The sequence below is a fragment of the Nesoenas mayeri genome (genome assembly GCF_963082525.1).
Source record: "Nesoenas mayeri genome assembly, chromosome: 1".
Lineage (NCBI taxonomy): Eukaryota > Metazoa > Chordata > Aves > Columbiformes > Columbidae > Nesoenas > Nesoenas mayeri.
In genome coordinates, this window is record NC_137541.1 from 141,192,670 (window position 1) to 141,204,306 (window position 11,637).

The 11,637-nt window shown below is 40.3% G+C and overlaps 1 protein-coding gene across 1 annotated transcript; it reads right to left on the minus strand.

Annotated features, from left to right (window-relative positions):
- Positions 1-124: 124 nt before the first annotated feature.
- Positions 125-11,619, minus strand: SLC35A5 (solute carrier family 35 member A5). Its single transcript, XM_080354499.1, has 7 exons — positions 11,103-11,619; positions 10,177-10,329; positions 9,279-9,377; positions 7,579-7,712; positions 4,395-4,462; positions 2,345-3,140; positions 125-1,183 (listed from the first exon to the last, which is right to left on the minus strand). Exons 2-7 carry the CDS (start codon positions 10,304-10,306, stop codon positions 1,115-1,117), a joined length of 1,296 nt encoding a protein of 431 aa, XP_080210625.1. The 5' UTR covers positions 10,307-10,329; positions 11,103-11,619; the 3' UTR covers positions 125-1,114.
- Between the last annotated feature and the right edge of the window lie 18 nt (positions 11,620-11,637).

Consider the following 11,637-nt stretch of genomic DNA (forward strand, 5'->3'; position numbering starts at 1 on the left):
TGAAGGGCACCACTGTAGCTGCATAACATTTGTTTTCAGATAGTGCCCTGAGTGTAAACTAAACCTCTACACATAGCCTTTCTAAACGCAAAAAAAGACCCTATCATGCATTCATACTGTTTAATACACTTTTGTTTTATTCAAGCTCTTTCAACGTTAGGCCATGTACATCACGTGTAAAATTCACAATTTGCTACAAAGGCATTCCAGATTTCCATTTCCCCAGACACTGGGAGACAGGCACACAACAGTCTCACACTGAAAATGTGAGGAGAACTAGTGGCTGAAGTCAGTGAAATCTATACTGCTCTCAGTCACATCAGAGAAAATCAGAAAGAAAGGACTCCACAGGAGTCAGTATAGTGTTACACTGATGTAAAAACACAAATGAAGACAGAATTAAGACCATTCAAACTCAAATCACACTCCAGAGATCTGCCTCTTTGAAGCATCAAGATATCCTTAGCCCAAATTATTTATTATACATTCTCAAGTGAAATTTTGATGAGGTTGGTTCAGAAGGGCTTTTTTACTCTGCTAGGGATATGTCAATCTGAACTGCCAAAATACAATTAGAACAGTCAATATGCCTCATTATTTATGAGGTTAGTAGTAACACCTTAAGTCCTGAAAAGAAAGCTTAATTGAACATTTGTACATTGGAAGATGCAGAAAAAACATTAATCAACGCTCATATCACTTCTGCAAGGTAGAGAACAGTTTTATCTCTGCTTTGCTAGTCAAGGAATTCATACAGGAAGTTGCAGTGACTCAGTACTGTCAATCAAGGCAGCGAAAGACACATGGTTAGAGTTCAGGACTGCCTTCCACAATACAGAACATGCCACCCAGACCAATGAGTCCAGGGTCCAAGCCTTTTTTTGTTTGAATTACTTATAAATTTTGTTTCTTTCAGCAGATTTACATGGATAGGAAGAGGGACTACAACTCTCCATATGTATGGCTTGAATGTTTTCTTTATCCACCTCTGGCATTCAGCCCCAAAATAGTCTCAGTTGCTCTGCAAGTGGGGAAAAATGACCCTTCTCTATGTTAATAAAGAGCTGACATTCTCTCTGTATGAGTAATAGTACTTCTTTGAGCCAGTGTCATGCTAGAGGGAATCTTCATCTGTGTCAATATCACTGCTTGGTTTGTTCAGTCTCTCAAATTCTTCTCCGTCCTACAGTAACCAGAAGCAAAAGAGAACAACATGAGCAAAATTTATCTTGTTATTAATACAAAAAAGGAAAAAAGAAAAAGAAAAATATTAGAGTTTATTTTGAATGTATCACTTACATAAAATTTCTAACCAGTGTGTTACAATCTTGCTCTAGGATATATATGATCATAAAAATCATCCCCTGTATCTTTAATACTTTTTAGTGACTTACTCCCTGAAACAGCTTGTAGCCCATTCCTTCATTAGGAAGTCTGCACATCTAGTGCTATTTGTTTTATCACAGCTGCTCAATTTTAAGTACTAAAATAGAAAATGCCTAGTATACCAAAAATATATGAATTGGTGTTATTTACTGCTTGTTAAACAACAACCTAAAAAGGTACCATGTGGAATTTCTGGAAACCATCTCTCCCAAGTTAAATGTGTTTTTAGAATTAAATGGAGACAGCACTCTGCTGGTTGTAACTTGTATTACAGTACAGATCTGCACATGCAGACTAAAAGCTCTCTCAGACATTAACCCTTCCTCCATTGACTGACTGCTCAGCCTGATTGAATGACGTATCTAAGACCATGCCTGCCATGTTCTAGTTAACTAGACTGAAAAACACGAATGAGCCTGGAAGAAATGGTTTGTAAGGAAAAAAAAAAACAAACGCAACAAAAAAACCCCATGTTAAAACTGTATTTAAACATCACCTTTATGTCTCCAGGTGACTTTGACTGTTAAGGTAGAAAGAATCTTAACATCAAATATATTAACTTCTTCATGATGTGGGCTCAGGTACACAGATTAACCAGTTCTACTTAAGTACAATTATTTCCCAGGCATCAATTCCTATTTTTGGATGCTCACGGCCAGCAATATATTTTGGTTATAGAAGTTTCAAGAAGGGATTTGTACAAAGCTGGAGTTGCTCACAGGACTGTCTATACTCACAGCAGGAATGCAATGCTTACCTAGGCTTCATGAACTGAAAAAGTGGAATATGTGAAGGAACGCTCAATGAATTTTAAAGATTTTAAGAAATATTGAGGAGTTTTGGTGTTTGAGTTCAGGGATGAGTCCAGTCACATGCAAGATTAATCTTCCAAATGTTCCATAGTATAAGAGGTAAAACAAAACCGAAACCAGAGGAGACAAGTACTGAAAATCCTTACCCCACTTGACCTCTCCCATGCAACTCCTTTGACAAGCTTGCCCCTTTCCCGCAGCGTAACATATTCCAGGCCTCTTGGTTTACTGGCATTATAGATAAATATGGAGAGAAGCACTACAGGAGCTTCCAAAAAGAACTCTAGAGAAGGCCTGAAGTCAAAGATGACGAAAGAGACTGTGGTGATGATGACAGTGGTGATCTGAGCAGTCATAACGTGGAACATATTGTCTCGGAACTTCAAGATGAAGGCTACAGACAACCCCAAGAAAGCTGTGACAAATATAAGAGCCACTGAGAAGACGTTGTGCCCATAAAAGAAGCCACAATTCTCTATCTGCCTCCGGTCCTTAGCCCGCAGCCCCAGCATAAGCCCATTGAACAGCACCCCAAAGGCATAGAGTTTGCTGTTCTGCGTGAAGATGCTTTCAGCAAGCTGATCCCCATCTTTCAAGATCTTTTCATTGTATATGTTAGCGAGGGCAGAAATGAAACATTGCACTAGAATAAGGAGATGGCCAAGGCTGAGGCGGAGAGGTTTCAATGCTCCTGCCATGGTACTGGTGATATTCCACTGGAAGCTGGGAAGGAAACTTGGGGCTGCACAGTTGCCCTTTTCCAGGCATGCTTCTTCAGGTCCAGCATAGAGAAGGCAGTGGTTAGATGGACTAAAAAACATATTGTGATGGAATCCGTGTGCAGCCAAACTTTGCTGATGGCCTCCAGTTCCTAGAGTCAGGGCAACGATGGACAGGAACAAAATCACCAGAGATGCCCACTGTACCCAAGAGAGTTTTTGCCTAGGAGTAGACAAAAAACGCCACGAACTTTAGAAATACAGTGGTACAAATTAAATGACATGAGAACAAGTTCAATAAAACACATAAAAGACATCATTCCACAGATAAGGAGACAGAGACTGGCTTTGCAGAATTGACAGTAAAATGCTAAAACATCGCATGCTATTCTATGGCAAGCCTGGCGATCACAGGAATACAAAATGCAGTATTCTGTAGAGATAATTTAAGGATCATGTTAGATCTAGATACTGACTGTCTGACAACTTAAAAACAGCTGTTGTCTCCAACACAGGTCTGATGGATAAAAAGAAATCACAGACATTCAAATAATTACCCTCTTTCTTTGATAGACTTTCACTACATTTCACTTTTCCCACATGATTTTGTGGCCTTTTCTAGTATTTTACAATGGTATATCATATAAATATATGAATATATGAATGTAATTTATAAGACTGTTAGAGCTATTTATACTGTTTTATCACTCAAGCAAAGCTTGTTTATCTTGGGGAAAATCAGAAATTTGGAAGATTAAGTAAACTCTTAACATCACAAGAGACAAAAAACCTAAACAACTGAGAAAAAGCATTTCAAGTTAGACTATCAGACACTCTTTTGATATAATAGCACGTGTAGAAAAGGCATCTTTCCTCCACATTGAACACAAGCGACTTTTTGAGTAAATATCCATTTCCCTCCCAGCCTTTTCTGAATCTAAATCACACCATAAAGAGCACAAATTAGGTGAAGTGGAACACGTAGGACAAAGAAGCTGGCTTTTGTCACATGAATAATGAAGAAGGGACATGTAATCACTTTTTTAAACATACTATGCATTTGACTAGGAACACAGGTTGGCACAATATTACTGAAGACGAGTCTATCTTTCACTCTTACATATCTCATCCCCTCTTGTTAGATTACATTTACATTCATTTAAGAACTACAACACACTGCTAATCATGAAATATGAGATTTAATGTACAAACGAAAGTACCCAAACCTTTATTCTGATAATCCAACAACTATATAACCAGTTGTTTTCTATTACAGTTGACCAAATGTGTAGAAATATGTAGGGACTCCTAATAAGCTATTATTTTGTACACCTTCAGGTGTAGAAAACTAAGCCATTTCTCCATGTTGGTATAGCCACAAGAAAACATTATCACTGTTCACATCAGACAAAGAGAAAGCATGTAGATTAACTTCTTCATCGAGGCTAGGAAGATATAAAATTTCATTTATACTTACTTTAGCACTATCCTGAAGAGGAGAGCCGTTGTTATAATGACGAAATTTGAGAATAGCACAGCCATTGCCTAGAAAGAAAAGAAGGGGAACAAAGTTATACTCCAGATGTCGTGTGGACATTAAAAGCCCACTGACTTCAAGTGTTCACCTTTCTACAAGATGCTAGAGTGAAAAGCATCATCCTGGTACTGAACTTTCTGCCTTATCCAGGTGGTAGAATTACATACCCCTAAAACATCATTCAAGTCCTATTTCAAAACCTCAGGCAAACAACAGACCCTAACTTTGACTGTACTGGGGAAAGCTGTACTGAAATAAACATGTGAGGAAACCCATCCAGTGGAAAATTTACTTAAAAAAATGAAACAGTTTAGTTTTCTGTTAGATCAGTTCCCCAGCCAGGCTGACCAGTCAGCTGCAAAAACAGCTGTCAGCACAAAGGAGGAAGTTGCTCTAAAATGAAAATAAGAAAAGAATAGGGGAAAGCAAGGTTGCTTCTGGCTGCAGTGCCAGCTTGCATTCATGAAATCTCAGACTTGGGCAAGGCACTTGCAGAAAGTAAGCTTCTTGTATGTCAAGTGCATGTGCTGTATCATTCACAGGTAAGGAGGTGCTCAACTTGAATTTTCAAGACTACAATTCACCTGTTTCAAAGTACAACTCAAGACAATCCTAAATCTCCTGTCTTATTTGGGAATAACTGTATAATAATTATGACAACAGTGCAAAGACACACAGCCATGATCCTAAGCTGCAAACTCCTTGTGACAAGGTTTTTCTTTTTGTTCTCCGCATTAGACACTCTATACTAGGATGGTGGATCAAGAACAGGCTCTTTTAGGTACTGCAGTTATCATTAAAGATCATAGTTTAACAGCACCAGTGGGGAAAAAAGGGGTTTTTTTAAGGGATGGGGTGTTTCCCAAATTGTGTTTTATTCAGGACTGCCCTATGTAGTCAGTAAAGGTATAAAAATCTAGGCATCTGAAATCTTTCTTCCAATTCAGCCTTAGAGTGAGATCACTTTTTCAGACATTTTTACACAAAAGTGTACATAGATTCAGAAGTGCAAAACACAGACTTTATCTTGAGCTTTCTCCACTGCATTTCCACATTCCCAATTCTGTAATAGCAGAGCCTTTTTCATTTACCAAAGGAAAAGTACAAGCCCTTTTCCCATTATCTTAGTTCCACCCTATACCAACATACTATCTTCTGAATAATACATCTCATGAAACACATGACACAGGCTCAAGTAAGCCAAAGACTGACACATAAGACATCTGCCTAAGAAATATCAACTTAATTTTCCACTTTGAAAGATTTCAACTCAATAAATATTCATGTTAGGTGAATACTGTGAAAGAAGAAAAATATTGAATAAACAAGAGAATCTGGAACTAGCAGAAACCAGTCTGGAAAAAAAGAGGTTCAATATAAAATGTAGAAGTGTTCCATGTATACTCTAGTTCTGCTTGACAGTCAAAGCTCCCCACTCAACATCTCTGGTAACATAATATGATCAAAATCTGTAACAGGACAGTTACAAGGAATTAATTTTGAGTTGCTTTGTTCTCTGTGGCCTCAAGGGACCTCTGTTCTAAATGAGAAAGAATAAGAAAAAAAATTTACCAAAGATCACCATGCCACTAAATTACATGTTACAAAAAGCCTCTATAAAGTCTTATCACTAGCAAATGTTAGCCACTAAAGAGTATCATAGTTACAGCTGAAGCTTCAGGCAAAAAAATCTCACCAAAGCAACTCTATAGTTCAAGTAATTGCTCACTCAGGTATTATTTAGTCCCAAACCTAATTAGTTTTTAAAGTCACATGAAACCAAGTGCAGTCAGTTATGGCCATCTTCTTTCAAGCGCCTTGTCTCCACCTTTTCACTTTCATGGTCTTATACACTGTCAAGGCATTCCATCTCAAAGGTATTCAGTTCTCTCTTTTAATACTTCTTTACCATTATAATGTTATAATTTCAGATAACCCTCATAAAATATATCCAGTTAAAAAGTATAAGACGCTAAGAGTTCTAAAAAAAAGAGTAATCGTGGAGCACATGTTCTGAGGGGAAAGAGACAAAATGTCAGGGTGTGTGTAAAATATAAAAGCTGTGCATTTTACAAAAGATGACCTTAACTGAGCCAAATCACATTGCTTAAGAAAGCAATAGTGTTTACGTAACCTGGTAAACAGTAGACTTTGATACTGCAAACATTATAGCTGAATTTCCTTCCTAAAGTTAAAAAAAGAAAATATGAAAAAAAACCAACAAACACCAAAAAATCCCACACAACAAACCACAGAACCAAACACCTGTGTATGCTATCTGAAGATATTTGACTCCTGATTTTAATTAGATTTTTCCAGTCAGGTCCTATTCTAGACTCTGGTCTGTCCCTGACAAATGTACACCTAAAAAGACAATATTTTAATAAGAAATTCTGAAAGAGAAGGAATAGAAATATTTATATTTATTTTTAATGTCAAACTGCGGCAGCCACCATATTTTATAGGAAGCACTATCTGTTTCCATCTAACTTCAAACATAGATTATAAAACAAAAAGTACCTTAGCACAAGAAAAAAAGAAAGCACAAAACCTGTACTATTTCCTAAGCGTATGCAGATTCATCCAAAAGGCTGAATGTAGCTAGAAGCACCAATTAAATTTTGTGCTTAAACATAACAAAAAAATGCAAAAATGAAGAGTCAAACCGTTTTCCTCTTCCCCTCCTCAGTTGCTGTTACACATAGTCCCTTTGTGAGATTACATTCACTTACTTTTCTTTGGAGACAAAGTCACTGTGTACATACATAAAGTGGTAGAAGCTGCACAGAAAAGTGCAGCTCAAGTACCAGCAAGATGAGCAAATGCATTGGAAGAGAAACACAGAGTTAAAGAAACCAAAGGAAGGAAAGCACCAAAAACCTGCCTAGTACTTAAGCAATTCAGCCTATTTCTAAATCACTTCAGATGGAGAAAACACACAGAGACTTGCCTCTGCTGAGAGCTGTACAACACCAATGAGAAAGTCTGGCTGGTCAGGCAACAGATCATTTTTTTACGTGCAAATCTTGCCCTGCCAGTGTGTTACAACCATAGATAGTCTAATGGCAATGTTACCTACCACTAAGATTTCGGAAGATACTTTATTCAGTATATGTATACTTACTGGCTGGAGGTAGGACAGAACATAGAAGACGATCAAGTTATCCAAAAAGTAAAGAAAGGCAGGAATTGACCATTTCATGGAATTACAAAAATTCTTCCAGGAAAGGCATTCAAAGGGATGATCCAAACAACCCTCTGAAAAGAAATCAGTAAGAAAGACATATTTCTTATTATTAAAAACCTTGTAACTGAGTAGGTACCATACTCTGTTTTCCAGAACATAGTTGGACTGAAAAAATTAAGATACTGCAGCCCTCTGGCAACATAGACAGCAGAACACACAGCTAGAGCAGCAATCCTGTGTCTATGGGCATTCACTTCCCTGCTTTAGCAGAGAAAACATTAAGGAACCTTTTGCCCCATCAGAGTATTTGTCCACTGGGAGCAAAAATTAAATGATCACCCATTCTTTGAGGGCCAAAAAGCACCCCAAAGTCCCCACACAATAGCTACATCATTACTGGGTATGATTTTCTGATTATTATCAATCAAATCTATAACTGAAACAACGACCTGTTCATATAGCACCCAAAGGGTAGCAAGTAACGTCAGAAATATAAAATAAACCAGTACTTAGTATCTGTGGTACACAGCGCATGATCTGCTTAAAAAGAGAACGTAAAGAAAAAAGGAAGAAATAAAGGACAAGACACAAAGAATAACATTTACTTTGATATTCTAGACTACTCTAGAGTTGGTGACAAGTACTTTGTTAGGACAGCTTTAAAAACACACAATGTTATTTAATCCTTTCTGAACCACTGACACATAATTTCAGCAAAATTCAGACATCTGGAAGAAAAAGAAAAAAAAGTGGGGGGTGGGAAACACAAACAAAAATGTGTAGTTAATTCAAGCAGTAGCAAACACTGACTGAATATATTTACTATCTTAGGTATATCTATACCAAATGGTGGAGGTAAAAATTTCATCAGCTTGCCAAAGCCATGACTGCTACATGGAAAAGCGGTCAAAACTAGCGCTCAATTTAACATGAGTCACCAGTGCCTGACACCCTCTTTCAATTTAAACTTCTGTTCTCTACCATTTTGAAATCCTATGAAATTAACCTCTCATCCTTTTTACAACAAGACAGAAAAGCCAAGGAAAAAAAGAAAAAGGAAACATAGCCTGCAATACAAAACCAGTAGCTAGTAAAGCCTGACACCGCTTTTCCTTAACCTCAAAATTTGTTTTCACAACAAAGCCACCTTGAATTATAAAACTGATATGTTGCTTCTAACTCAAATACCACTACACACACGTAAAGCCCCTTCAGTGGAAGGCAGTGGTGCTTATAAATAGAAGTGGTCAGAACAACAGAACTTAAAAGATTAATCCTTGAGTTGGTGCAATTTCTAAGCTTGTGTTCAATTCATGACCTCACAGAGAGGTGACTCCTATTATCCTAGCATGATACTGTGTCAAAATTCTGAAAATGTTAGACTGCATTTTCATTTCACTTTGTAGTTCAGCCTACGTGTCCCTATTTCAGCTACCATACACACAACTCAAGAACACCTGAATTCACAGCACAAATTAGAGCTATAAAAGTATGGTTTAGCTATAATTCTGCATGGAAGACACAATTCCAGTGAACTTTACTAGCAGGACCTACTCCACACTATTACATGTGCATCTATAGTAAAGGAAATCTTGGAAAATCAACATATTTTAGTCATTTTAAATGTAGATACTTACCTTTTTTCTTAACCCATAATGCCAATACCACACACAGGACCAGTTTTACTACTTCAGAACATATATTCACTGTTGTAGGAAGGTAGTCATATTTGTTCTCTGTGGGATTCAGCAAATCAGAGAGTAGACAATCAGATTCTGCCTCCTGTTTTCATCATTACAGCAAGAAACTATTTTAACCCCTCCAGTCACAATTTTAGCCACTTTTGATAAATGCAAAAGGCTATGTCAGCACTTTCATTATAAATATTCAAATTTCTATGATATACAACTTCCCAAACAATGTCCTTTCTGGGCTTAAACCTTCCCTCATTTGGTCCAAGTTTACAGTAGAACTTTTTGGAAAGACTCAAGAACATCACTGTTTAAAAAAAAAATGCGAAAATGGGAACATTTTCTGCAAACAGCAATATGCTGGTTTTTTTCCCCTCACAAAAAATAGCTTCCAGGATGGCACAACCTTCTTCTAGGACTGTATCTTTCCCTTGTTAGCATACTTGGCTAATACTTGGCAAAAGGAGAAGCAGTAATAGCTGGTTATAGCACGCCCACTATGATACCACTTTTTTCTCCTAAGCCTTTTGTGAGACAAATGTTTTAGTCCAGACACGCACCATTGATACTGCTTACACAACAATTTAGCCTTTGAAAATCGGCAATAAAACAATTCACTGCCTTATCTTTTAAGGGTGAACCTCCACGTGGGTCATACACCTTGCAAATCAACTTGTCACTTCTTTTTTTCCCCCAAGTACAGCAATACATGTCACTATTTATATATCAGAATGTTTACGCTAAGAACTCTGCAGGTGGAGAACCAGGCTTTCGGGTATCCATTTTACCCCAAACATCAACTCTTTCTTATTTGAGGTATGTTATGTTTATTGCCCAACAGCACCATCATTGGCAGAATACTTCATCAGGAGGATTCGACTTGAGCCCAACGCAATAAACACGCCTCCAAGCAGAAACGTATAGGTGGTTGTCTTGGAGCAAAACATAAATCGACCACGGCACTTGGTCTTCATTCTGTTGTCTTGCTGTCAGTGCCCTTTGGATGACAAGATGAAAACATACTATGAATAGTACTTCCAGAAACTAGTTAAACAAGGTGAAATGTGTGTATTTTACTGCTTTGTATTTTTACTGCTTGTACAAGGATACTTACATCACAAGCCATGATCACATTCTACAGTTTTGGGGTTTTTTTTAATTAAAAAGAATTAAGACAGAGAGAGGAACATTCTATGAAGACCAGCAAAGGGGTATATACAATGTATACATAGCGACTTGGGAAGTGGCACGAAGAGGCCATTTTGTCAGAAAACCACATCTGTAGAATATCAATCAACTAAAAAAATTAACATGGTTATTTTTCTTTAATATTTGTTAAAGTTTTCTTGCTGCTAATTCCAGCAAGGACAAGTTTTACAGCTGTGAAGAGAGGGCAACAGAGCAGAGATGACCTGGGGCTTACTCAGCACCGGCTTGTGCCCGGGAGGCAGGGGAGGAACACGGACCACCGGCGGCCGAGCCTGAGATGTACCCGTGCTCTCCGTCTCCGCGGCTGCCGTTACTCAGCCGACCCGTTAACGGGCCCCCAGGCCTGGAAAGCCGGTTAGGAGAAGGCCAGCACCGGCCCTTGTGCCAGGGGAGGAAACGCGGAGGCCCCTTCGAGCCGGCTGCAGGCGGGAAGTCCGTTAACGGCCACCGCGGCTCGCGCCGCTCCACCCCAGCGTGGCTGGCCGGAGCGCGGCACCTCGAGCGGGCCCGGGGCAGCGGCGAGAGCGGCTTCGGAGGAGGCGACGCGGGGCGAACACCCACCTCGCGGCGGCGACGAGAACGCGGCCGGTAAGCGCCGCCGAGCGCTCCGCTCCTCCGCGCTGCAGCAACGCTCGTCTGGTTTTGCGGACGGCCGTCTGCCACGTCTCTGCCTCAGGTCGACGGGCGGCTACAGCCTGGAAACGGGGCGGCGGCCGCGCAGGGTGGGCCGGCCTCCGAGGCGGCTGCAGCCGCTGTCCACACGCCGCCGCCAAGCACCCCGGTGTCACGGGCTCCCGGGAGTCCGCGGCACCGCGCTCCCGCTCACCCCCGCTGCACGCCCCCAGCGCCCATCACCAGGCTCCCCGGCTCGCCGCCAGGCCTGCGGGAGCACAGTCAGCCCTTCAGCGCCCCACGCAAAGCTCCCCCCGTTTCTCCGCAGCCGTGGGCGCTGTCCAGCTCCCGGCGCACCTGGCGGGGCGGGGCGAGGCGCTGCCCTCCCTCCCGCCCCGCAGCGCGCACACCCGGGCCGCTCTCCCCCCGCCGCCAACTCGCTGCGCGGGCGCGCGCGCGCCCTCATTCTCTGTTGACAACCAGC